A 27,726-nucleotide genomic window follows, 5' to 3' on the forward strand; every position below is an offset into this window, starting at 1 on the left:
GAATTTTTTAATTTCAAGAATTTAAAGAATTTTTTAAGGATCGAAATAAATAATCTATGGGGGCTAGGTCCAATGTACAGAGACAGTGAAGTAAAACGAATGATATCAATTCAAAAATTTTGTCTTAGATGATTGTTAATGTATATGGTTAAGCATTGAACGTCTCTCTTGCAAATTTTCTTGAATCTTGTTTGATATTCATCTTGTCTGTTAATTCTCTGGTTGTTCGATGTGTATTTTCATCGACCATCTTAGATTGATCTCGAAGACTGGTCTCTCCAGAACGAAACTTGGCAAACCAATCTCGGACTATACTTTCCGCTGCTACACCTTCATCCATAACGTCTTACATTTATTTTCACAGCAGTCGTCGCACTATTACCATTCTAGAATTCCCACATTATACAACGAACGTGCTGCTTTATCTTCCCCATCTCAGTTGCACAAAAAATTGTACCACTACTTCATCCATGCTTGCCGAGTACTATTTGCAGATCGTTGACCCCCTAAAATAAGTTAAGCACAACGGTAAAAAGAAACTGCAGGTCATTCGAAATTCCCCAAACAGTTTACGATCCACATGAGCCGGTAATTATTTATAACTCTGCTTAAAGGAATTAAAATACTTAAAAAAATAATGAGAAAGATTGTATCAATCCCTCCTTAGGGTTGACTAGTTATCGGTGCCACTGTTATCGCGAATAAACTTTCACGTTGTACCTGATCGTGAAAAATGTCCGGTGAACGTACGTGGATGTTTACGAGATGCAACATTAATGTTATTACATTAATTTAAAAAGTACATTCTGCCACAGGTTCTCCGTGTATTTTCCGAGTGTCGGGGTACTCCATAAATGCATAAAATTCGCCGACCAGCGACGAATAATTATCCTAAAAGCTTTCTATTCTCCAGTGGTACGTCTAATCTCGTTTCATAGCGTTCCATTTAGCGTTTTAACGTCTAAAAATAAATATTCAGATTTGGAGCGCGAAAAGGTCGCCAACCCCCCGACAATTTGAGCTCGATTTCGCGGGAGGGGGGGAAAAAAAAAGAAAAGAAAAAAAAGTAGAAAAACACACGTTCGAATCGCAGACTTCCTGCAGGGAACGTTAATTAACAGATCGTGGATGTAGGTCCTTATTAATCTCGTTGGCCCGTTAAGTGGTTAATTCGCGTTATTTTTACGACCACATAGAAACGAGGTGCTCGAGCGGCTACGACGGTGTGTTACCATAATGATCGATTTCCCCCGACGGTTTAACCCCGATCGACGTGGAACTGGTGCACACAGTCAGTCGCCCCAGCAACTCGTGCGAAAAGTCGCATAATAACGGTAATGGCAAAAAAGTACAGCCGGGCGTTTACAACATTGCGTGAGAACGATAGGTATCGCCGTGTTACCGTCACGGCACGCAACTACCACTCGACGAGAAAACAACCCCTTCCTGGCTACCAGCTGTGCCCTTCTGTCGGTGAAAAAATTGTTTATCCACCTACACAGCTTTTGTATTCCCCTTTCACGAAACAGGGGACTAACGAACACCGACCTTTCTCGATTTTACCACGTCGAGAAATTAATATTTCAGTTTCGCGATTTCTCGAAATTAATACTTCATTTCCACGATATCTAGAAATCGATATTTTATTTTTACGATTTCTAAAAATTGATACTCTATCTTTACCATGACGAGAAATTAATATTTTGCTTTCGCCGTGTCGAGAAATTAATATTTCGCTTCCACCGTGTCGAGAAATTAATATTTTATTTTTACAATTTCTAGAAATTAACATTTTACTTTTACCGTGTCGAGAAATTAATGTTTTATTTTTACCCAGTCGAGGAATTAATATTTTATTTTTACCATGTCAAGGAATTAATATTTTATATTCACCATGCCGAGAAATTAATATTTTATTTTTACCATGTCAAGGAATTAATATTTTATTTTTACCATGTCAAGGAATTAATATTTTATATTCACCATGTTGAGAAATTAATATTCTATTTTCACCATATCGAGAAATTAATATTCTGTTTTTACGATATCTAGAAATTAACATTCTTTTATAAAAATTGGCAGAAATATTGTTCAAGGTACAGAGTTTCAATATACGTATCGAAAATTTATAGTGAACATTCCGTATCGTTGGAAAAAATTCTTAAATATCAGCCAGAGTGTTTTTAAGATTTTTGCCATTTACGTACAATACAATTGTACCTTTCGAAGGTAGTAGATTTTTCAGTAAATTGTCCTTTAAAAAGACGTTTCACTTTGGAAGGTTCGTTAATTCAAAATATTCCAACAAGGGTGGAATTTTCAGCACGCCACTTGACAGGAATAAATTCAGACTAAAATATATTACACTTGATATAGTTCACCGAGACTAGTTTGTGTCAAAGTGACGAAAGATTAACGAAGGAGTCTCCTTTGTCATTTTTCTTGCGAGTCTCTTGAAGCATATTTTTTATTTCAATTTATTTGAATTTTATCAAATAATTTCCCAACAATTTCTACACGCACGTTATCCGTACTTGCGACCTGTTCTCCAACGTGACAACAATTAATACCAATAATATTGAATTAGTCGTAATGGATATCGACGTTTGCCAGATGATAATATCTTCGTGTCTCCGTGGTATTAACACGCAATTCTCCGTTGTGTCAAAGATACCATAAATAGAAATAGGATTCGAGAACACCTTTACATTGATTTCACGTTGACCTGACTTATTTTTCAAGAACGCACACGGTCTCGTGTCCGATTTCATTTTTCACGAATTTCGACCGTTTATGTTTATTACGCACTATTTAAGTTCTATTTTCCACCAACGTAAAAAGTTTCTTTAATTTATTTAAATGGCTTTAGAAACCATGCAACCGGAGAAGTGGTTGAGGTAAAGGTCTGAGACTGCATCGAGAATTCAATGGAGGAAGAATTCCCTTGGCTTTTTATTAAATTCTTTTTCTTTAAAGAATTTTCTTTGAGAGACCACCTTCAATTTAATTTTACATTCGATCGAATACCAGACGGTGAAATGCATTTCGCGTATTAAACAATAATCCGTGATCCTCGGTTGCGGGTAATCATTAATTCTGTTCCCCATATACGTGCACGAATATGTAAAACTAATATCGTAACAAATCTTCCGTGGGAATATTTTTTTTTTTTAATCACACTTCTATGAAATACTCCAGCAGAAAGTAGCACTTGTTTTAATTTAATTTAGTACGCCCGAGAATGTTTCTAAAGTTCGTTCTGACCTGCTTTATCAATCGTCCACGGTTGGTTAATTTGCCATTGAACACACTTTCGATATAAAGGAAATTATTGGAAACGCCACAATTTCCTTTCAACGATCAGAGAGACAGAGCAAGATAACGTCGACGAGTTTACGGACTTCACCAAGTGGCTGCCTTTAACGAGCTTGCAGATAGCCTTACAGAGTATATGGTATTCGATTACTGTTAATGGATTTCCTCAGATAAAGTGATTTCGAACTCGAGTATTATCGATTCTCTAAATAGAATGTCACCGCGGTACATAACTTTTTACAGCTCTGTACCAGTCGTTTCACTCGTCGAAGAAAAACAACTATCCTCGTGCTTGAAATCGTCTCCATGTGTTTCGATTCCTTGCAACGTACCGTTGGTATAAAAACTTATTTATCGGAAAATTTCTTTTTCACCTTGCGAAATTAAAACTCGCACAAATTTTCTTCTGAACGGTTCCTTCGCGATATTTTCTCAAGCTTATGAAATTTAGATTCATGGTAATTCATGGAAATTATAAAAACGTTTACCAAACTGAAAAGTATTATAATCTTTGAATTAATCACGAGTCTTCGGGATTTGTTCGTGGAAAAAAAATAGTACGTGGCTATATATTGTACAGTATAAAGTGTATAGCTATACCTTTCAATCGTTCGAGATTTTTTATTTCAATAGAGAATTGCCAGAAGCAATATAGTGTAGTTGCACGATGAGATTGGATTTATTTTCCATCCGTTGATAAATGATCTTTATCGCAGGGATATCTGTTTCCAATTTTGCTCGTTGCTTAAGCATCCCATTAGGCATGGTTAGTCGCAACAAATTTTATGCAACAGATAGTTGCGGTCATCGCGGTGCGGCAAGTGTACTCATCTTCGTGGTTTTATCGCGCAGAATGACCTCTTCTATACAAATCGAAACTCGATATCGGTCTTATAATTCATAATGGTTGGTCGGCACTGCGGCCCCGGCACCAATGCGCGTAGCAATTTTTTCACTTCGCTTCGAACTAACACAATAGCACAGAAAACGATCATTTTATTCCATTATAAAGTATTTTATTTTCCCTGGTAAATATTTTAATGTATCTTCTGACCCAGAATCGTGAAACAAGGACTTGGACTTAACGTTAATTAACTTGTCGAAACAATAGCGTAGAAAATGGTAATTTTATTCTGTAAACAATTTAATTTCTTTATCAAATATTTTATTTTCCCTGGTAAATGTTCTAATGTATCCTCTGACCCACAATCGTGAAACAAGGACTTGGACTTAACGTTAATTAATTTGTCGAAACAATAGCGTAGAAAATGGTAATTTTATTCTGTAAACAATTTCATTTCTTTATAAAATATTTTATTTTCCCTGGTAAATGTTCTAATGTATCCTCTGACCCACAATCGTAAAAAAAGGATTTGGATTTAACGTTAATTAACTTGTCGAAACAATAGCGTAGAAAATGGTGATTTTATTCTGTAAACAATTTCATTTCTTTATAAAATATTTTATTTTCCCTGGTAAATGTTCTAATGTATCATCTGACCCGCAATCGTGAAACAAGGACTTGCACTTATGGTAGTTTACCGAGAAAATAGGTTCGAGAGTCAACCACATAAATTAAAAGAATAACGGCACGCAAAATGGTAATTGTATTCTGTTATAAAATATTTTATTTTCCCTGTTAAATATTTTCATATTTCTTTTGACCTACACCCGTGAAACGAGAACCAGCACTTCCATTGCTTGGCTAAGAAAATATAGTACGTACGAGAGTCGAACACACCATTGAAAACAATAGCACGCAAAGTGGTGATTTCATTCCGTTATAAAATTTATTTAATTTTCTCGTACTACGGCCGATTACAAGCTATCGTTGCTAATTGTTTTGATATACATTTCGACATACAATCAGGGGACAAGAATCTCTACTTAAGTCGGTTTACCGAGAAAATAGACACGAAAGTCGAACACACAGTTCGGTAGCAATATTTTCAAAGCAAATTTCAGCATCCAAACAGATATGTCGTCAAACGTTACACGTATATATTCTTCTTACTTAAAAAAAAAAAGTTTTTCTCTCACAATTTATTCCATCGTTATATTCGTTCGTAAATCATCGTGGCAATCGACGTATTTCTTATCTCGAAAGGAAAATTTGAATCGTTCACGAATACATCCACGTTGAAAACTTGGCCGATTTTAAACCAAGAACTGCTCCTTCTATCCTGGCCAGGGTTCTTTCGTTCCGAGTACACGTTGAATATATCAACACTCCTCGTTGCGCAAGATCGACGACGCTATAAATTATTAATGTAATTATTTCCAGCGACGATTCGACGCTTCGAAAAACCATCTCGTGAATAATTCGCGGCGGCTCGGACCTAACGGGTCCTCGTTCTATTCTGATTCTGTTTTCAAAAATTGCCTCTCGGCTGGGAATTCTTTTTTTTCTTTTCTTTTCTTTTTTCTTTTTGTCGCCCGTGCTAAAAAGCAACCTGGCCGGCGATGGTTTCAAAGCGCTGCACTCTCGATGACACTTCCTTTCACGAGCGGTGGTGTGCGTGCTTCGAGGAGGACACTTTCACGTCCGAATTTCTGGAATTTTCTAACAAAGGAACCGCTTATTAGCTTCGCCGCGACACGTGACGGGAGGAAAAAAAAGAAAGAAAAAAAAAAAACGAGGGAAAAGTAGTAAGAAGAGTGCTATTAACCACGAGTCGCTAAAGCGTTTGACTGATGAATCCACTCTGGCAGTTACTTTCCAGATCACCGGTTCGTGCTGGCTTTTTATTTCGAGGTCGAGTCTCGTGCAAAGTTAAAATATAGTCGGAGCAAAGTTAACTGGTTGCTCGAGGTCGCCTCCCCCACCCGCGTTAGGACAACAGTGTACTCGCGTAACGTCCAGTGTCGTGTCTAGTCTTCTCAGGGCCCGGAACCAATTACTCCGAGAGGCCTTTTCCTCTGTTGAAATTTTTAAGAAATTCGAACGCTTAATTTCAGAGGAACGCGTAACGAGTATTTTGTTGAAAAAAGCTAGAAAGAGAGTTATTAAAAAAGGAAAAAATTTCCAGCGAGAAAGTTTACCAGAAACTTCGAGCTGATCAAAAAATTCTACTCTTTCGATCGGACCAACAAACGCATCGATATTATTAAGGGTTATTTACACGAACAGAGTAACCGTTTTTTAAGTACGGAGTAAAATTTGTTTTCTAAGCTTCTCGATGGTAACGAAATTTAAACAAGCGTAGTATAGTCTTAGGAGTCTTCGACTACTATTTTCTTCTACTATGTACTTCTACTATGTACTTCTACTATGTACTTCTACTATGTACCTCTACTATTTTCATAGTAGACCTGCTCCTGATAATGTCACGAATGTTATCCTCACCGGATTGTCGCACTGTCTCCTAATTATAACTTTCGTGAATCCGCGATAAAAGTTTAGTGTCCACCGAACTCGTTTAATTTCCTTTCTTTCGGGAGAATCGACGACCACCGTGAAGTGCCAATAAAATAACACAGCAGATAAGGAATACATTTTCCGGTTGGAAAAGTTTGCAGAAGGGAACTTTGAAGCTTATCGAGATCCTGAAGCTTGGTGGAGCAACTCCTATCGTAAACAATTTCGAAGTCTCCGTTTCAATTCCGCGGAACTGATTCGAAAGTTTTCGGTGTGCTATCGATCGCCAACCGAATTATACAAATACGTCCCAAAAAAAAATTAAAAAATCGAGTTCGACGAAACGCCCGAAACTTCGAGCAACGATCACCAATGCGAGAGGATTAATAACTAATTCGTGCGATAACGAGGCAACGTGTTGATTCGTCGAATTGTCAGAGCTTCGAGATTCGAATAAACAAAATGATCGCGCATCTGATTATCATTTCCAATGTTATCCAGATAAAATCGACTACGTTTCCCGCTAATAAACTCACCCAGTTGCAAACATTTTCCATTTAATCCGACGTACTCTTGTTAACGAACAAGATACCGTATAAACGTGCACGATGATGGTCGAGTGCAACGATTAAAAAGATGGTGAATATCGAGCAACGAGAAACATTTCTATTTATTTTTGTCTCGTGAAAATTTAACGCACGCTGTGCAAATGCAACATTTACGTCCCAGTGATCCAATTGTGACGTTTTACAAGAATCACACCGAAATGCAGATATCTTTCGTGATGATGAAATTTTAAACTAATGTAAAAGTCGATTGCAATATATTTTCACTCGATCGTTTATGAAGTACAATCGTTACTCGCATTTTTAAACGTAACTAGTCTAAGTTTCGTTCATATTTTCAGACACTAAAAAATATACTAGAATCGATATAAATTAACTAATTGCATATAATGGAGAAAAATATCCTCAAGAAAGAATTCACATTACTTTAGCTCGAAGTATATTCTTTGAAGTAAAATGTTCTTCCCACACTCGACGTAAGATGTATTTTCGTCGATACAAATTTGTTAATTATAGACATATTTCACCTAACGGAGAAAAATATACCCAAGAAGGAACTCACATTACTTTAGCTCAAAGTATATTCTTTGAAGTAAAACGTTCTGCCCAGACTACCCAGGAAGCTGTATTTTCGTCGATATAAATTTGTTAATTATAGACATATTTCACATAACGGAGAAAAATATACCCGATTTACTTTACGTCAAAGTATATACTTTTCGTTACAGAACGATCTTATTACACGCGACTAACCGATCAAATAAACGTTTCGCTCGATAAGTAGCGGAACGATGAGTAATAATATTCGAGGAAACATCGTTCCTTAATTTTGTACGGTTGCACTCATTATCACCGATCCATGTGCAGCTCGGATCAAAACGAGTCGCTGTAATTGCGTTTCCGCGTACAATTCGCTCATGAGCGGTCTTCGTGTTGGCTTTTCCACAGGTTGCTTTGTCCGCATCGTTATCAGATTCTATTGTAACGTTGGTAACGCGACGCGAGTTGTATTTGCAAATGGAAGTGCAAAGATTCACGGTGTCGTTTCATATTCACCGTGCAATTTCGTTTCACTCTCTCTCTCTCTCGAGACAGAGAAAAGAGAATTAGAAAAAAAAAATAAAAAGACAACTGTTTCTCAAACAGAACGTGGAAAGTTTCTATCCTTGGAGATCTACGTGTGTTCAGCGATCGCACGACGAAATACTCCCGCGTCTCAGTGATTTGTTACGTCGTGATTTCGATCTTCCTTTCTTCTTTTTTTCTTTTTCTTTTTTCCTCCTTTTTCCGTAGATCGTGTTCTTCGTCGTAAATCACCGGCACATTAGCGTTAGCGTTGTTTCGCACGACACGACCACGACGACGAACAGGTAAGAGTCTCACGAGCCAACGAAATCGATTGCAAAATCGCGCAGGTACCAGCCAGGGAAAGGTGTATGATATATGGCGCGCCACTTTCGAAAGAAGTTTGATATTTTCGAGCCAGCCTTGTATTACTTCGTAGCGCAAGAAAGAATTACGAAACCACCACCACCACCACCACCTTTAAAGTACGAAGTTCCTATCATTATGCACCGTTTCGCTCATCGTGTGCAACTTTATTCTTACAAAACGATTCCCTACCTTCGAACGGAATAAACTAACGAACGTCTAATTGGAAACGAAAGTTTCGCGTTGTCCTTTCTTTCGAATCGACTGGAAACGATTCAATGGAAAGTGTTATTGTTGACCATGGTAGACGAAACGAACATTTCTGAGCATATTGTGCCCTTTTTTGAAAAAAACCAAAGATACAGATTTTTCGTCTGTATGTAAAATCATTTTTTGCTCCCTTTGGAACGAGTCTTCTTTTATAAAGTTTAGAAGAAAGAAAGTTACATACTTCTCTTTCAGATCGATGAGAAATGTTCGGGAACTTGAAGATTCGGAAATTTGAAACTTTCCACGAACGTGATTCAAACGATTAATCGGGTACATTTTTTTGTTTCAACAAATAAGCGATTTTAGGGGTAGAAACACCACCTTGAAGAAAATATTTGTAAAAAATGGTCATTTGAATGCGTTTGGATTTTCAAAACGCGCACAATGTGTTTTTTTTTTTTAATTATTTCACGTTCACCACGGAGGAAGAGCGAGAAAAAATTGTTTGAAAAAAATTGCAGAAAATGCTCCGGAACAATGTTGAATTATTTTCACGCGCACCGAGCCACGATACGCGATTGTTTTTGTCCATGTTTCAATTAATAACGTAACCTTGCGAACTACGAAAATACATTCAATGCATCCACAGTAATAATTCACACAGGGAACCGCTGACTGAACTTTGCCAACTGCGCCAAGTACTCGGAGAACTTCTAAATCCTTTTTCTCGAAGCAGAGGCGCGGACGGGAAAGTTTCATTCCACATTTTTCACTTATTTTGTTAAACCGTCCTCTTTTCAGTGGAGAGAACCTGATTCACTTTTCTCGCACGTATACATTCCGTGTTACTCGCTCGAAACTAACGATAAGCATTAAACCGGTCTAAGGAAATTGGGATGAACCTTTGGAGTCTATTTCTTTTTTACCAAAAAAATAAATTTCTAGCTGGTAAATTTATTTCACGGGTAAATACATTCTTCGAGTCTATTTCTCGAATCGATAAGTCTGGAATTGAATTCAAATCGTAAAATAAGATGTTTGCGGACAAAAATTAATTTCACGTCGAAATTAATATACACGTATTGTTGTTACTCGTTCGTTTCAACTTTCGTAATTATTACTTCGCTAATTTTCTCCGCACCGGGAACATCGTGTTACGCAAAAGTTCGCGCGTTACGTTAACTTATGTAATTTCTATCAAAGTAAATGCACGGTCTTTCAACGGGTAACGATCCTCGCTTTTAAACTTCGGATACCGCACTTTATTATTAGAATATTGATAAATTTCACGCGATTACCAACTCCAGGTGACGCGATTTAAGGCCAGGGTGGTAGGTGCTCGTTTCATGCAGATTTCTCCACAGCATCGTGCACAGATTGCGAGCGCAGACTTAAGTATAGATTTCGATGAATTTTAAACGAGTTCGATAAGAAACGCTTCGAAAATCTACGATCCGGTGTTCACGTATTCATGGACACGTTCAATCCGAGTTTGGTCGAGGCGAATTGATCGAAAATGAAAATGGACGAAGCAACCGGACGCAATCACCACAAAAAGAAATTTAAAATAACGAAAAATTATAAGAACGAGGGAAATTGACTTTTGTTTAAAAAAAAAAGAAAATAGATCGTGTTCCTTTCGTAACATTTTAACGAATAACGGGCAACGTGTACGCAACCTGTTCGTTTTTAACGACAATCGCGACCGTTGTTTCGTTCACGCCGTGTTCAACAAACGGCGATGGCCAAAATCAATATTTTACGTTGAAAATTCATAAAAACTTAACACTTGTCAGAATCGTTACAATAGAAGTACTATAGTAAAGTAAATTAAAATGTACATATATTACAATCGTGTGTATTACTATTTGTATATTCATAATATATATAATTATATAATAGTAACATAGGTAATAACGCGTGTGTCCCTAAATAAATAAATACACCGTATCGAGATGCACATAATATATTATAATATACAATATTATAATAGGTATATAATAGGTAATAGGTAATAATAGGTATATAATAGGTAATAGGTAATAATAGGTATATAATAGGCAATAGGTAATAATAGGTATATAATAGGTAATAGGTAATAATAGGTATATAATAGATAATAGGTAATAATAACATAGATAATAACGCGTGTGTTCCTAAATAAATAAACACACCGTATCGAGATGCACATAATATATTATAATACATAACATAACACAGATAATAACGCGTGTGTCCCTAAATAAATAAACACACCGTATCGAGATCTATATAACATATTATAATACATAACATAACGCAGATAATAACGCGTGCGCCCGTAAATAAATAAATACACCCCGTCGACGAAATTAAAAAAGGAAACCGGTGGAGACGGTTGCGTTGTATTTTCATTAGACGAACGGAACCTGTGAAATTGCGGCGTGAAACTTTGTCGATGGGTCCGCGACCGTTATCGTGTGACTGTGAAACTTCATATTATTCTGTAGCAACAATTCACCGGGCACCGGTTGGGTAGGTATGCGAGGAGAGATGGCGTCGTTGTTTGTTATCACGTCGAATTCAAAACTAGTTCAAGTCTAACAGAAGGTGCAGCGGGTGCAGGCCACGGGCCGTGACTTCGGGACAAAGTTCGGCGCACGTGAGTCCGCAGTGCAGACTGCAGTGTCTTTACGTCTCTTGTTTCGACCGTTCACCTTCTAACGAATGACAAACAAAAAGCGACGTTTCGGACTCGCGCGGTCGAGATAATTAAACGTGGTAAAAGGCAGAATCGGAGGGGGGGGGAAGAAAATTTTCCTCGTGCAAATTGGAGAGGGGACAATTACCGAATTAGAAAGGAACATCGCGTTTACCAATATTGAGCAACACAATACCGTGAACGGAATATCGTTGCACCGTGGACGATAACGAGTTGCACGTTGATTGATACGTTGAAACGTCCATTGGAAATTTCGCTGCGTTGAATATTACGCGTTGACCGATACACGGTCATTATTTTCAACACGGTGGACTTTCTAAAAAATAATAATTGATTTAGATTCGTTTTCTAAACAATTTCTAGGAAGATTTAAACGTTATGTATTTGTTCAATGTTGGTAGGAATTTTTGGGAAAATAAATCTGATGCGAATTAGTATTATTGATTTATTAAGAATATATTGAATCTTGACAACACGGTGGACTTTCTAAAAAATAATAATCGGTTTAGATTCGTTTTCTGACAAATTTCTAGGAAGATTTAAACGTTGTGTGATTGTTCAATGTTGGTAGGAATTTTTGGGAAAATAAATCTGATGCGAATTAGTATTATTGATTTATTAAGAATATATTGAATCTTGACAACATTCAATGGGGTCTGTTAGACTCGATTTTAGAAATAATTATATTATTCGAACGGTTTAGACTTTCGGTAAAATCTGAACAGAAAGTTAGATCGCAATATTTGATTAGGAAAGTATTGCCCTGATTTCTTCATAGTTCGATCTTCTCTTTTTCTTTGATTTTCATTTGAACGTCGAGCTGATTTTAATCGTTTAATGGGAGATTTCTGTAGCTAATTTTCAAATAAAAAGTCTCGTATTGAAACAAATTTTGTACCGAATGGATATCAACGTACGAGTATTACAATTGCAATTATTCTCTTTGAATTTTTCTCACAGAGGAGGAGAAATTATTTTCCAAAGGTTTTCGTAGCTGATTTTTCAATGGAAAATCTCGCATTAAAATAAATTTGCTATTAAATGGATACCGATACAATCTCCCGTAGGTTTCTTTTAATTTTGTCCCGTTACCCGAGGGAGAATATAAATAATTTTCCAGTGAATTCTGAATCCGATTTTTAACCAGCAGAATTTCGTATGAAAAAAATATCCAGCTACGAGTGCACACTGCGATACGTGCATGGGAAATCGTACTTTTTACCTTTTAAGTTTTCCCCGGGGTGTTTTTAATACGAGCGTCAGTCGCACATGTTGCAACTGTTTCATTAGGATACGTCGAGTCTCATTACGCCAATTAACCGGATAAGCATCGTGCTGTACTCTTTTTTCTTTTTTTTTTGCCTTATCCTCTATTTCCACGATAGGAAAGTCGTCCTCAAACCGTTTTTTCCAACTTCGTGACTACACCGTAAAAGACGAACTTTCGCTGGACAGCTTTTGAGCATAAATAACGATGTTCTTGCAAAAGAATGAAACCTTTAAAGGAGACCAAAGTCTACCAGAAAGATCCGGTAAGTTTAATTAAGAAAAAACCTCACCGCCAATTAGGCAAAACGTAGACGTTTCAATTAATTACTGCATCGCGTTCGCACCTACTTCCTAAATAATAAATAGCGTAATATTAACCGTTTCTAATACCAATTAAATTAAAAAAAAAAAAAAGACACAATAAAATCATTATTTCATCGCAATAATTTTATTCGTACTTTCCATAGATATACTAGGCGTGTATTAACGTTGATTCGTAAATTAAAAAATCGAGATTAGGAAACTGTCGTGTTTCTCGAAACCCATCGATATTTTTAATATCATAATTTTCTCATTCGTCGAAACGATTCGTTTCGAGATATTGAAGGCCTACGATCGAGGACGAATTAACAAAGTAGTTTATGCGTCTATTTTATGGGTCTCCTTTTTCTGAATTTTGTTCCAGCGTTGTCAACCATTCCACGTTGACTTAAATCGCTGATTTATATGAGTCTTTGAAGTTTACTCACGTCCCGTAAGCTCCCTTCGCGTTTCGCGCCGATGGTATCGATTTCGAATCGGAGCATATTTCTGGTATCAGGGAACGTGGTGTTCTTTTTTTTTTCGTTTCTCGATGATATTCAACGTGACACGGGAACAAAATCAATAACCCGGATTCCTTTGAATTTTTCTTATTAGCGCGTCAAAGGAATAACTTCGCGCAAACGTAAATACAAATAACGCTTCTTCTCGGACATTTTTAAATTAATGCATCCCGCTCGTGTCTGGTTAACGAACGCACCTCTTCGCGGTTAAATTTATTCAATTTCGCAAAGAGTTTGTTACGATTCCCGATTACGAGGCGTTCGTGAAATTGTATCCGATAAATGGAAAATAATATCGAAGTTTCGATTTAGTTTTACATTTTTAACCGGCAATGGTTGTCAGTCATTTCGACCAGAAGCATCTGTATGCGCTTTAATAAACTTGACTCTGCGCGGGAGTCAAAGTACAGTGGGACGTGAACAATTTTTACGAGTCGCTGTAAAACCATGTTTGATCGTAAAAATTTCAAGTGACTGGGAACTGGCTGAACTGGTACACCTCTTTCCAAATCGTGTCTCTCGTTAGGATTCATACTGTTGCGCGGTTCAATTTCTCCCTGACGGTATCGCATTCCGAATTCCATCTGAATTAAGTGAAAATCGTTACCGTGTTAATGGACTAACGAAATAAAAATGAAACCGCGACACTTGGACTCGTATATTTGCTTCTTCAACATTGTTACATACAAATATATACCAGTGGTGCAAAAATGTACAAAATCACACTTTTCGAATACATTGAGTTCCTCAGTTACAATTATCGAACACTAATCGAGAATTTGAAAAATGTAGAATCTCAATTGTATACGAATCATATAAAAGCGTACAAAATCACAGTCTTCGAACATAGTGAATCACAATTATCGAACACTACATTTGTCACAATTATCGAACACTACATTTGTCACAATTATCGAACACTAACCGTGATTTGAGAAAATTTCTAAAATTAATCGAAAACAGCATCCTACTTCGTCGAATGGCGAATCCGAAGGAGCAAAGAAATTATCTTACGTCGACATCGCGCACAATGTAAAAAATTGATCGGTACTAACTAAAGACCGGGGATGTTTCAACGACACTTGGCACGAAGGACTCCGCACGTATCCCTCGATGTTCTCGTGATATCCTTTTCTTTTTCCTTTTATCGTTCTTTCTTTTCTCCCTCTCTCTCTCTCTCTCTCTATCATCCACGTTCACTGCCAGCTCCTTTGTAGTTCACCGCTTCTGCTCCTCGATTACAAGAGATTTATTTTGGGGCAAGGAACCCGCGACAAACAGGTCGCGGTACTTAATTACGACGGATACACCCCTTTTGTGAGAATTACATGTGTTGCACCCACTCTTTTATCAAGCGTCTACCGCGTAATTAGAACACGCCCTAAGGCCGCCTCGTTTTAAAATACAGCCGCTCGAGTTCTTGCGCCGCGACGTGTATAGAGCTCTGCTTAGCGCATGGAAACGAGTACTAACTGCCGCGGCTGCAATTAAAAGCTATTTACCCTGATGCAACTTCGGTTGCCTCTCGTTGTACGGCTTATTCGTCTGCGTGCATATTTGTTTTCCTTGGCTCGGAATGTCTCCCCGAAAGCTCTTTCCGGCTCTGGTACCCCGGACCGATGCCCCCGCCGTTGTTATATTTTCAAGTACAATGGTCCCCCCTCCTAACAATTTGTAATCTCAATGCAATTCGTATTTGCCTATAATTAATTCCAACTCGTCGACGGAACGGTATCTTCACGGTGATATTAAATTCATCGGACGAGTCTTTCATCCGATTCAATCGTTCGGTCTAGTGAATGTATATTCGAATAAAGGAAAACGTTTCGTGCATCTTTTAGCAAATCATTTTTCTCGAATATTTTCTCGAATCAGTGCCTTCTTTGTTCATTGGTGAAAAGGTACGTACGTTAATTTCAAAGCCTCGAACTCGCGAGAGGATTTTTCTAAATCTGTAAATCTTCACGCTGATAACAATTTTAGGGCTGTATGTTTATATTTACGAGTTTCTGAATGCTAATTGGTTTGTTACACCTGAAAACTTTTTAATTAGATCGGAATAGAAATAACAGACCCACGAATAGATATTTACACAAGGTCCAGCGATCTCTAGAGACGACGCTATAAAATTGTTAGCCAGGATCCTGAAACTTTGTTAACTTACGACCTTGTGAAGAAATAATTCATCGCTGTGTAACGAAAATTTACACAAGGGTGACTCCATAGAATGGATTGAAATTTGAAGTGTAGTTCGATCGTTTTACGAGTCTGTGAACAATGTAGAGAATTTAAAGTTCGCGAGATGTGTGTGTGTATCTTTTGGATATTGAATTTTTTTTAGAAGACGATCGATCTTTACGAATCGATTGTATCGTACAAAATAGATGCATGGTCGTGGTGTCGTTGTGCAAATGGATCGATGGAAATGTTATGAATCCTCAGGGAGAGGGTGCAAAGTCATGGATTCCGGGAATTACAGGTGGAAAATTCTAGGAATTGGGCGCAGCTGTTGTTCAAGTGTCGTCTGAGGGTGGCGGTTCATGACGTTGCGTGTAAAGGTTCAGTGAAATGTGCATCGCTCTCGTGCGTTGCTTTATTAATCCACATTTTTCAAAGGAAACTCGACTCTGCCTAGCAACAGATAGAACGATATATTCTCGGATATATAATCGTACAATTATTCGAGGAAATGAATGATTTATTTGTAGAACAGTTTCTTTCTTAAATAACAAAAATAGAACTTTGTAAAAAAAATTGACAAGTAAACAGTTGTGCTTCCATGAAATTTCAAAAATGATGGTAGTGATCGTTAATGTGTATGGATGGTTGAAAAAATAATTTATATAAGTAATTGACACGTTATAATTACACGAACAAAGAAAAGAGTAATTTTCTTCTTCGATGGTGAATAGAATTATACAAAAAAAAAACTTATCACGTAAATGGTTATTATTTCTATAAAGGTGATCCTTCAAAAATTGTCGTTGCGATCGTTAACACACATGAAGGGTACGGAAATTGTAGAAAGAAAAAAACACCACAGAGAATTTACAATAAGTGATATTTATTTAGATGCTTGGTCAGAGGAATGTCTCTTTCCTGTCGTTCCATGGAAACCGTTCCCTTAGGTCTCTATTTGCGTAAGTTGGAGTGTTTGATAAGTCGAGTATCCTTGATACGAAGGTGTGCTGTCAGGAGTACATAAATAGGAAAAACCAATCTGCTCGACTCTCGAACCCATCCTTTAATCCTGGTACTCGATCGTCCTCGTATTATTGCAATTTTGGTCGTCCAGGTGAAAATTCATACCTCGCGCAGTTTGGTCGCTCTTACGATAAACTTGAATCTTGTTCTATTGTTTAAATTACGTATTGTTCTCGTTGAACAGTGGTAAGTCGCAGTGTCTAGATTCTTGAGATTCTAGACGACGTTCTCGCAATGTCTCCATTCGAACTGTCTCAAAATAATTGTATGCAATTCAAATGTTTCACGCTCCACTTCGTCACGGTCCGCAAAATGCAAATGTCGCGAGCGAATCTATACATAGCTTTGATCGCTAGCGCGCGTATCCTCGGCTTTCTTGCGGGCATCGATCAAATAAAGTTTCGCATAAAATCGAGAAGTATGTCTACCACTGTATTTTTTTTCTAACGAAAGAATTTGTTTTTGAATTTTGAAAAATTCCAAGAGAAGTATCCTCGAAACTACGAAACCGATAAAAATTCTTTCGTCGTATGGTAACGAGCAACTATTCTGAATAAAACGATCCATTCTTTTCAATGTATTTGACAAATCTTGTTCGAGAAATGTATCTACCACCTGCTGTATTGTTTTTCTGACGAAAGAATTTGTTTGAAAAAAAAAAATTCCAAGAGAAGTATCCCCGAAACTACGAAACCGATAAAAATTCTTTCGTTGTATGGTAACGAGCAACTATTCCGAATAAAACGAACCATTCTTTCCAATACATTTAACAAACACCTCTACACGGTTAACAATAAGCAAACACTCTAAAAAAAATGATCCACTATTTCCAATCGCGAATAATTCAAACGAGAATCGTTCTGAACGAAGTTACAAGATATCAGCCGACTCTCGAAGAGCAGAATTCTTTTCACTTCGTGAACCAGTAAAACAATCAACCCAGAACCTTCGAAAGGGTGGTTTCCGGTCAGTTTCGCGGTAGATTCGAAAGGTTGGGCCGGCAAGATAAAGGAGGACGAAGCTGGAGACGTGGATCGATCGATGAACGCGCGGGGAAAGGGCTTATTGACGCATTAAAAAAAGAAAAGAAAAAAAATAAAAAAAAAAAACCCCCAGACGAAAGGGAAGCTCTCTCCGAGCAATTAAAGTCGGAGAGCTTTTTGCGCCGAAAACGTTGGAACGATACGAGGCGTTTGGAGGCCGAGGCGTTTCATCATCCGAGTAGCGCGAATAATTTTTTCATCGTCGCGTTTGACGCGGTGGTATCGGACAAAGGTACCCCTCGCCCCCCCTCGCCCGCCATCTGGTCGCAATTACAATGCGCAAAGGCACGGATGAGTCATCTAATTGTTTGGTAGCGTTCTAAATGCACCTCGTGAATCGCGCCCGCCTCCACGTCGCGGAAATTCAAGGGTGCCACCGGTGATGATGGTTCGCGATATAATATCCCATTTTGTATCGATCACGAGGACGAATGAGAGGGAGGTAGAGCCAACGATTTCCACCAAGGTGATCCACGCACGCACGAGTGTCACGAAAAGACGAGTTATCGCGATCCACGAACCCCGAGGAGGCAAGAGGTGGCTAAGAGAAGGTTCGTCTCGTACGAAACGATTAGGCGCGTCTGCTACGATTGAAATCGAAACGGGTGTTCGATTTTCGAGGGACGTTGAAAATTGTTACCGATTACAACGGCCGAATGCACCGCTCGCTTCGTCGTTTAAATGCCTTCGCACGGTTAATCGCGTCCGGGGCCGGAATTAATATTCCGTTCCCCTCGAGCGTGTAATGGGGCTGTTGTTAACGCGAAACCGACAAAATTTGCTCGCCATTCCGTCAACGCAACGGTTACACGGCCGGTGGACGCCCGAGTGGAGCAGCGTACGCGAAATCTCGACGAAGGTGAAATCAATTCCTCGTAATCTCGCGATTTTAGTCATAAGAGAGATCAAGAATCGTTGTTGTCGAACGGTGCCCGGCTGATGATTTTTTCGGTCGATAGGATCGTGCTCGTGGAAAGTGAGATCTCGATGAATTTTTAAGTCGAAGTATCGCGGTGTGAAATTAGAAAATGGCGCTCGAGCTCGTTCCTGCGTCTCGTGGAAACGCAAAACGGTTCTCTCGGGAGAAACGAGTATATAAGGGAAATGAATTTGAACTTTTTTCAATTTAATCGAGGTGAGAAGGTGATACTTGTAAGTGAAGGATAAAACAAAATGGACGTAGGTATCGACTGTGTTTCACGATTGCAGATATGAACAAGATGAACTGGAAAAAGATGAACGGGAAAAAGATGAACAAAAAGATGAATCATCAGCCGAGGTGATGATTTTCCGGATAATACGATTGCGCTCGCAGAAAATGAGATCTTGATGAATTTTTAAATCAAAGTATCGCGGTGTGAAATTACAAAATGGCGCTCGAGCTCGATCTTGCGCTTCGTGGGAATGCAAAATGGTTCTCTCTCGAGAAAAACGAGTATATAAGGAAAATTAATTTAAACGAGGTAAGAAGGTGATGCTTATAAATGAAAGATAAAACAAAATGGACGTACGTATCGACTACGTTTCACGATTGGTGAATTAAACGTGGTATGGTCGTCGGTCGATCTACAAGCGACGACGAGAAGGAGAAAACCTATTTTCGTTTCGAAGCATCCAGCCGAAGAGGAAAATGTTTTTTTATCGCACGATATTCGCTCGAAAACCGTGGAAATTTCTATAGAACACTCTTCCCGGTGATTCTGAAAACAAAGGAAATATTTCGAATGATAATGTTATGTAGGACACTCATTGTGGAACCATGCAATTGGGGTCGACGAGGCTTTTTTGTTCGCTTATGAAATTCCATTTTTAAATCGTTCGCATCGCGCAAGACTGGAAACGCTTCGAAAAAGCTATATCGAATGTGTATTCGCCTACCTGATGCTTCTACATCGATACCTCGCGAAATAGCCAATACGAACTTGTTTAGGGTTTGTTTAGGGCTAACTTGGCATGAAGCCACTCTCGAGATCGCAACAGTATGATACGTGAAAATACAAGAGAACCTTTCGTAACCTGTTCCGGAGAAAAGTGAAAAAAAAACAGGCAAACCCGAAAGTTGTTCGAAACTTTCGAAATTCGTTTAAATTCTACGACTCGTGCAAGAATCGATGATCGCAACTGTCGCCTTTATCGCGTACAAGGAGATCGAATCTCGATAATACGTCCCGCATCCCGTTGTGTTTCGATTTTCAATTCTCTCGAAACTGTATGGAAATGCAGAACACGGCTCGTTCGTGCTATTACCCTCGATTCGAGTTAAATGTTACCCAAGCTGAGAAAATAAACGAGAAACGCTACCGGTAATATGCATAATGGACCGAGCTATTAGATAAGTAAGTAAATCGTTATTTTCTCATAGGACAGAAATGATGCAACGTGACTCAACCAACGTCCACGAGATTACATACATTTAATCAAGGACCGTGTTTATGTGGCTTGATGATATTAGACAGTCGTGAATAAAATTGAACGTTTTACTGCGGCAGTAACTGCAACCCTATCCTTGTGCAATTTGTAAATGTACCCACCGCGGCTGTGCTGCACAAACGTGTGCAACTGCAATGGCAGCCACGCTGCACAATACGAGAACGTAGGAAACCATATTTTGATTGAAAGTGCATTTGGAATAATACCATCGAATCGTTCCGATTGCACATTACAGCGGGAAACGTGGCTGGAAAAATCGTGGGATGAACTTTTACCTCTGTACGTTTAGTAATGTTTATACCAAGCGATCGAAACTTCGAATTAACGAAAATCAATGGTCGATGCACCGAATATTGGCCAATTTCTCGCAATTTGTGAATGTACTCTTTCTCTTCGAACGTACGAAGTAATAGGTTGCTCGATAAGTTTTATCGTTCGATAAGAAACACACCTATTACGTTCGTCGTTTTATTTTTCTAAAGATCTTTTTACCGTTTAATAAACATGTGCGAAGTTTCACGCAGATTTATCAACTCGTTCGTATATTTACACTTGTTCGAAGTCGAAGTATCGTAGTATTCTTTTTGCAATGGAAAAAACTTATCGAACAACCTAGTAACTAGGTTCTTGTTCGCTAACTTTTCGAAATGTCGCGACCTTTCTGTTTGTTTACCGGAAATAAGGAACGGATAATTCTGAAATGCCTGACGTCGATGGAAATAGGCTTCACCGGGATCTCGACTCTCCTCGAGAAGCTTTCAAGACTTTTAATCGATAGAAATTGTCCATTACGATAAAAAAAAGAAAAAGAAAAAAAAAAGACCGGGAATAATAGTTACGGAGACAAAGTGCTCTCCGTTTGGACGATCGATATAACCTTCTTAGTATCGTGATTGGCGCAACGAATAGAGCCATCAGACGGGGTAAATAACGCGATCTTGAGGGTGCATTCGCTGCGTTTATTCGACGTCGAAAACGTTATCACGGTGTCTGGAGTTGGGTGTCGTCGTTTCGTTGGAACTCGAGGTCTGCCAACACGAGGCGAGCCATCCAACAATTGATTTGTTTAGATCGCAATGACGCAACTGGAAATTTCGAGCAAGGGAGGCAATCCTTTATATATCTATTGGATTGTTCGGGAAGTCGTTTCGTTTTTTTTTGGGGGGTGAAAATGAAACACAATTTTTTTAGAGCGTGTGAACTTTTCATTAAATTATATATTCTTCATTTTGGAAAACGAAATCACTTTTCGAACAACTCAATATATTTAAAAAGAAAAATAATCGCCCCTCTTTCGTTCTTCGTCAGAACTTCGAGAACATCGATAATGATGCTTTACGAAAGTGTTAGAAGAGTAAAAAAAATTTTTTTTTTTTATTATTATTTCTTCATAAGAAGGAAAGTAAAAGTTTTTTATATATTTATAGATAAAAATAATTATCTTTCTCTCGTTTTGCGTCGATACATTCAAAACTTTACGAAGCTTAGTAGGGGTGTATCGAACAGGTGAGGAACTTTTTAAAATTCTTTCACAGGGGGGAAGAATTTTTTCTACCATTTCTAAGTAACAATAATAATCTCTGTCTTCTTTCGTTTCTCGTTCAGTATATAAACTTTACAAAAAACAACAAAAAAAGTCCTTCGCATTCATAGATAAATTCTAATATACTTTTGTCTCTCGTCAAACATACGAATCATCACAAATCTGTCCTGAATCCTAATATTTCTGCTAATTGTACAAAAAACAACATTTCAATCCCCTATTATTCATCAACAAAAATAACAAATACATTTCCAATTTTCTCTTCTGTTCCCAACCGAGCGTATTTCCAGATATTTTCACGAACGTACGAAGTAGCGAAGAATCTTTGATATATTCCTCTAAGGGTGTGCATCTATCTCTCAGACCGTTGTTCTGGAGATTTCCAAAAGGTGAGACCAACTCGAAGAAAATTCGCGACGCGCAACATCGTGAGATCTCGCGATCCTTTATTTATGAACATGGTCGAGGTTGCAGCAACGAGTTTCGCGGAGCGAAACGAAGACAAAAGACTCAAGTAACGCGGGGCCTGTTTTCCTAAAGGAATAGGAAACGGACGAATCGCCAATTGGCTGGGAGCGCGGGCCGGAAATGACCGTACTGAATTACCGGTGAAAATGTCTGTTTCCAGGTCGGTATCCGTGGCACCGGGGGAATTAAAAGATTAACGCGGGATCGACGAATCTTGAAGGAACTCCCGGAATGCTGAGATATCGCCGCTCGGATTTAACGATCGGAAAGAGAGGAAACCGGGTCTTGTTCAGTGGGAAATAAGGACGCGAACGAGAGCACGAAATTCGTACGGTGAAATAAACCTCGATGTTTCTCGAACGATCGAAGTTTCGAGCCGCGAGAAATCACGGAGAGATTGAGATTTTTCGCATCGTGTAAGAGTGAAATCGTATCGATGTTCGTGATCTTCTACGAGATCCTTTAAACGTGTTCGAAGGACTTTGGTACGAATTTGGTATGAATTTTTTTGGTACGATAGAATCGAAACGTATTCCTATCGTTCGATATCGAATCGATGAAACGTTCTCATCGATGAAGGAACTTGGTGAACGACGAACGGTATGTCCACGCACTGTACGTACGCAGATATCGATCAGAAACGCGTTTACGCGAACTCCGTTAACCCCGTGAACGCGGAAAAGGCGTTGTTACTTACGAGTTCCGCAGCCCGTTCGAGTTTCATCCGGGTCGCATTAGGGATTATCGGATCAGCGACACGCTTTGACGGGGTCGTAAAATGGTTATATATGGGTCAACTGTAAATAAATAACCACGCCGGATCGCGCGAAGGGGTTTCCCCCGCGTTCGTGTCGAGCGTACGTGTTTCTCGTTGCACCGGTTTGGTGTGCGAAAAAAAGAAGAAAAACAAAAAAAATACGAACGAGATAATATACGTTCGATATCGATCGGTCGGAAACGTGGCCACGAACGCGATCCTAGGGCCGAGAGTCGATTCGAATACAAGTATCACCGATCGACGATAGAGACTCGGTAAAAAAAAAAAAAAGGAAAATGGTTCCCTCCTTACGGTTCGTCCGATGAACCTGAAACAATATCCATCGCGTTGCACGATTCTCGAACACTCGAAAGACCCTCCAGATTCTGCGAACGTAGATTAAATCTACCCTGTCTCTTGTAGGTCAGCGTTCGTCGATACGTTCTCCGTTACCGGAGTGATTCTATTCCAAATAACAGTATTCTACCATCGAGTGTCCAAAGGTTTGTCCAACTAACCTCGACGCGAACATCGAGTATCCAAAGGTTGTAATTCCGCTACTCTCCGTTGATAATAATATTCGAACGCTAGCGGAGCACCCCGTGAATCATCGCGGACGTTGCAGCGCGAGTCGGAGCGACGAAACTCGGTCGCGCGAAAAAATAGGTAAACGCAATCGCGTAGAGTCAGAGAACTCACCCTCGATCGTGGTCAGTTCCGGTGGATCGGTCTGCCCTAGCGCCAACTGATCCTGAATGATCCACCAGGAGACGAATAACGTGCAGATGAGCCTCGCGACGGAGTTCGGGTTCCTCGAGGCGTAAACGGAGGACGGCAGGGACGCCGTCGCGAGGACGGCGTCGTTGGCGTGCATCTTCGCGATTGGCCCTGACACGCGGCACTTCTCGCGCACCCTTCTTGCTCTCCCTCAGCGCCCCTCTATACGCATACGTCGTACGCACCGTGTCGAGCACCTGCACGCAGGTCGGTGCCTGCCGTACCCGTTTCCGGTATCACATATCCGTGGGATCGGGCCGCGTGATCGATAGCACGCGCATACTTCCGCACGTTTCCCGTACACCGTTCACGCAGACGAAACAACAAAGCTGTCCGCAGAGGCAACCGAGTCCTATTTCGTCCACCTCGTCACGATATCCGCGTACTCTTCGCCCCCGTTGGCACTGCCAATTCGAGCGGAACACGCCGGGAGTTGAGGAAAGAGAGCAGAGGGAAGGGGTTCACGGGAACGACGCGAATCGAGCCGCTGCTCTGCTGCCGCAACCACCACCAACCACCCTCCCCCAACCCTCTCTCTCACTGCTCGTCCGTGAACGACGGGTTCGGACTCATGGGAACGGGATCGGGGGGTACCACACTCTATCGCACCTCCCCCCCTTCTTCTTCTTTTTCTTCTTCTTCTCTTTTTTTTTTTTTTTTTAGTATTTTCCTATTCCTTTCTCTCTCCAACGATCGCGAGTACACGGTGTTCGTGAAACGAACGCGGGTTGTTTTTCTTTGAAGTTAGAAAACGTTCTCTCTCTCTCTCTCTTTCTCTCTTTCTTTCTTTCTCTGACGTCGCAGCAACCCTCCTCTCGCGCAAGAGAGAACGGTTTTGTTTCTTTGTTTTCGGTTCTTCACGCGTGCAGCACGAGGGCGCGCGCACCAGCGTTCATAGAACCGGCGACGGCCGAGCGAAACGATGCACCGTCCACGATGCTGTGTTACGCGGCGGCCGAGCGTTCACGATGTGGAGCAAGCAAACAACGACCGAGTACTCGGCTCGAAGGAGTGGGGAGGACGGGTTGGGCGGGTGGGTGGGTGTGGGGGCGGCGGCGGCGGCGGCGGCGGCGGCGGCGGGTGGCCCGCGACGCCGAGGCGCCCGTTGTCCTGCGCAGTACGCGGGAGAGAGAACCAGCACGCGTACCGCACCACCCGGTCTCCCCCCACCCGCGCAACCCCACCGACACCCACCGACGCCACCCGAACCCGTCCCCCACCCGCTAGCCACGGTCCGCGTTGAACGTCGCAGGGGTGCAGAGCTTCTGAGTCATTCCTCGCGAAACAGCCGTCGATGTTCCGCACCGGGACGTAAATATGCATGATACTGGGTGAAGAACACGTCGTCGCCCCCGATGCTCTGCCCTCTTCGTCGAGGGAGAGTGAGCGTTAAGGGGAGGGGGTCGAGACACGGGGGTGGTTTCACCGCACACGCTGCGTTGAAAGCGTGGTGTGGAACTTGAGCAACCCCTCGTCGCACCAACCCCCACCCCCGTACTCCCCCTTCTCCTCTTACCCCGCCTAACGACGCGACCTCGGATTAGCGGCTCGCCGAGATACGCCGACGAGATACACGCCTCGTGTAAATATGGATCCGTGGACGGTGGGGGAGAGGGGGACGCGTTTCAACCCCCTACCCTCCGCTACGCTCCCTCAGCGACCGGGATGAATTTTTACCGTGGCGATGCATTGTGCGGGAGGGGAAACCGGGAGCAGATACGGAAGAGAAAGAACGCTCGGGGTGGGGAGAAACCGCTACCTACCCCACTTTCGGGCGACACTACGGGCGCGGTGGTGATTCCGGCGACTCGAAACCGGGGTTAACCGCGAGCGTCGCGCTTTTCCGTTCGGTTCGTATTTTTTTCTTTTCCTATTTCGCGGCTTCGTTGGTCGTATCGGGGTCCGTTGAGAAATATCGCACACGAGTATCGCGAATTCGAAGCGACGGAGACGATGATAAACTTTCGTGTACGAGAGAAACGTACGCGTACGGCGAACACGTTTGAAACAAATGCGGAAGATGTTTTTACATCGATCAGGAGAACGTAGCACTTTTTATTAGAAATAATAAAAGTGTATCGTATCTGTTTCACGCTTTCAATCAACGTGAGCGTTCTTGAAATCATCAAAAGTGTATGTCAATTATAATGCACAGTAAGGAGATACCGAATAGGAATGATACGAATCGAAATACGAACTAAAAGAAACAATATCGTGAAATATGGTCCCGGGTCATCTACAAAGCGGGACCTTTCTAATGAAAGAGTCTATTTAAATATTTGCAGTATCTTGGCAAATCTGGACCTATCGATCAATCATTGCTCGATAGCGAGAGAAAAAGTAGAGAGATAAAGCAATCAAACGCGTCAAATTGGTGATGCACGATAGGAAACGCTTTTATCGTTATCTAGAAAAGTCAATCTCGTTAGTGCCCTAGGCTACGATTTTTGTATCGGTTTTCGGCGATTGTCCTCCGACGAAAAAAGGGGATCGATGAATTTTCAGCAACAATTACCAGTGCAACGATTCGAGGTCGCGTGCGATCAACGTATTAATAAGCCATTCCGATGTTAAGTAAACACTCTGGCACTGTAATTACGAGTTCTCGAACATTGCTACCCGTACGTGTGTGTGTTTTAATAAGATGGCTGAAACAAAACCCGGTGTACGGGTTTCCGTATTAGACATTGAACTGTACAATTGTTGAAGCTCGTTTCACTTTAGTTACCTATCGTTTCGTTTCGTAATATCCTGCAACCGTGATACGTGACTTGCAAACCAATTTCATCTACCATCCAACTAGGGGTCTCGATAACATTAACCTTTCACCAGACTTGAAACCGACCAACCTCGTGAGACTTGGTTGCGACATTCCCAGGGGTCGTGCGATAATTCTTGTATCGTGGAGATCGACATTACCGACTTCAAAGAGAATCCACTCTATACCAAAGTATTCAAAGATTATCGCGTCTTGGGTCCCAAACGCGACGATAATTTTCGAAATCGTGGAAACGAAACGGACACGAAATTCACCAAGAGTCGTGTACTTGGATTATCGAGAATCTCGTACGTTTTTAATCGTAAATATCTAAAAACCATACGTACACAACGTATGTTGTGCATCCTTTGTACACAACCAATTTTAATTGAAATTCACGGGACGAGACAACCCTTGAAAAAGTTGAAAATTGTAATTCCATAAACGATGAGCCTCGCTTCTACGAACTTTGAACCTCCCGCGAACGAAGTATGTATATTTTAAGAGAAATTGGATTACGAAGGGAACCGGTTGTTATTAATTTTACAAAAGTAAGTTACTTTGCTCGTGTCCGACCTCCCGAAAGTTGAAAATTATCATTTCAAAAACGATGAATTTTACCTTCGCGGTATACCTCGCAACAATTATTACTTTCGCAAAAGCTGGTGACCACTCTCCGCAACCATGTGTAACTTTTCAAAGTTGTACGTTATAATGGATTGTTTGGAGAGTCGTTTCGTTTTCCAAAATGTATAATTTGATCAAATGTTTGTACACTCTAAGAAAAATCGTGTTTCATCTTCACCAAAAAAACAAGCGAAAACGACTTTTCGAACAACCCAATAATTTCATAAACGATTCACCTCCAAACACCTCTCGCGTCGAGAATACCTCGGGAGGTAGACGCAGAATTTTTGATCAATTTTGGAAAACCGAGTGTCCATTTTCTTCGCTCCATGCCCATTTCTTTCACCTGGCGAAATTACACCGAATATCGACCCACGTACCGTGAGGTTCGCTAGCATAGAACCCATGTGTCACCGGTCCTATTGTACCCAGATCTATCAGGAAG

General features: G+C 40.4%; 1 protein-coding gene across 3 annotated transcripts in view; it reads right to left on the reverse strand.

Annotated features, from left to right (window-relative positions):
* Window positions 1–24,867, reverse strand: part of Jus (EB domain-containing julius seizure protein) — a 51,419-nt gene extending 26,552 nt beyond the window's left edge. For all 3 annotated transcript variants that reach the window (XR_012993011.1, XM_076318441.1, XM_076318442.1), the window contains exon 1: window positions 23,819–24,867. Coding sequence is in view for 2 of the 3 variants with exons in the window: in XM_076318441.1 (XP_076174556.1) it covers window positions 23,819–23,993 (175 nt within the window). In the remaining variant the exon portion in view is untranslated. The remainder of the gene's footprint in view (window positions 1–23,818) is intronic.
* Window positions 24,868–27,726: the final 2,859 nt, after the last annotated feature.

This window comes from Ptiloglossa arizonensis, chromosome 8 (assembly GCF_051014685.1).
Source record: "Ptiloglossa arizonensis isolate GNS036 chromosome 8, iyPtiAriz1_principal, whole genome shotgun sequence".
NCBI lineage: Eukaryota > Metazoa > Arthropoda > Insecta > Hymenoptera > Colletidae > Ptiloglossa > Ptiloglossa arizonensis.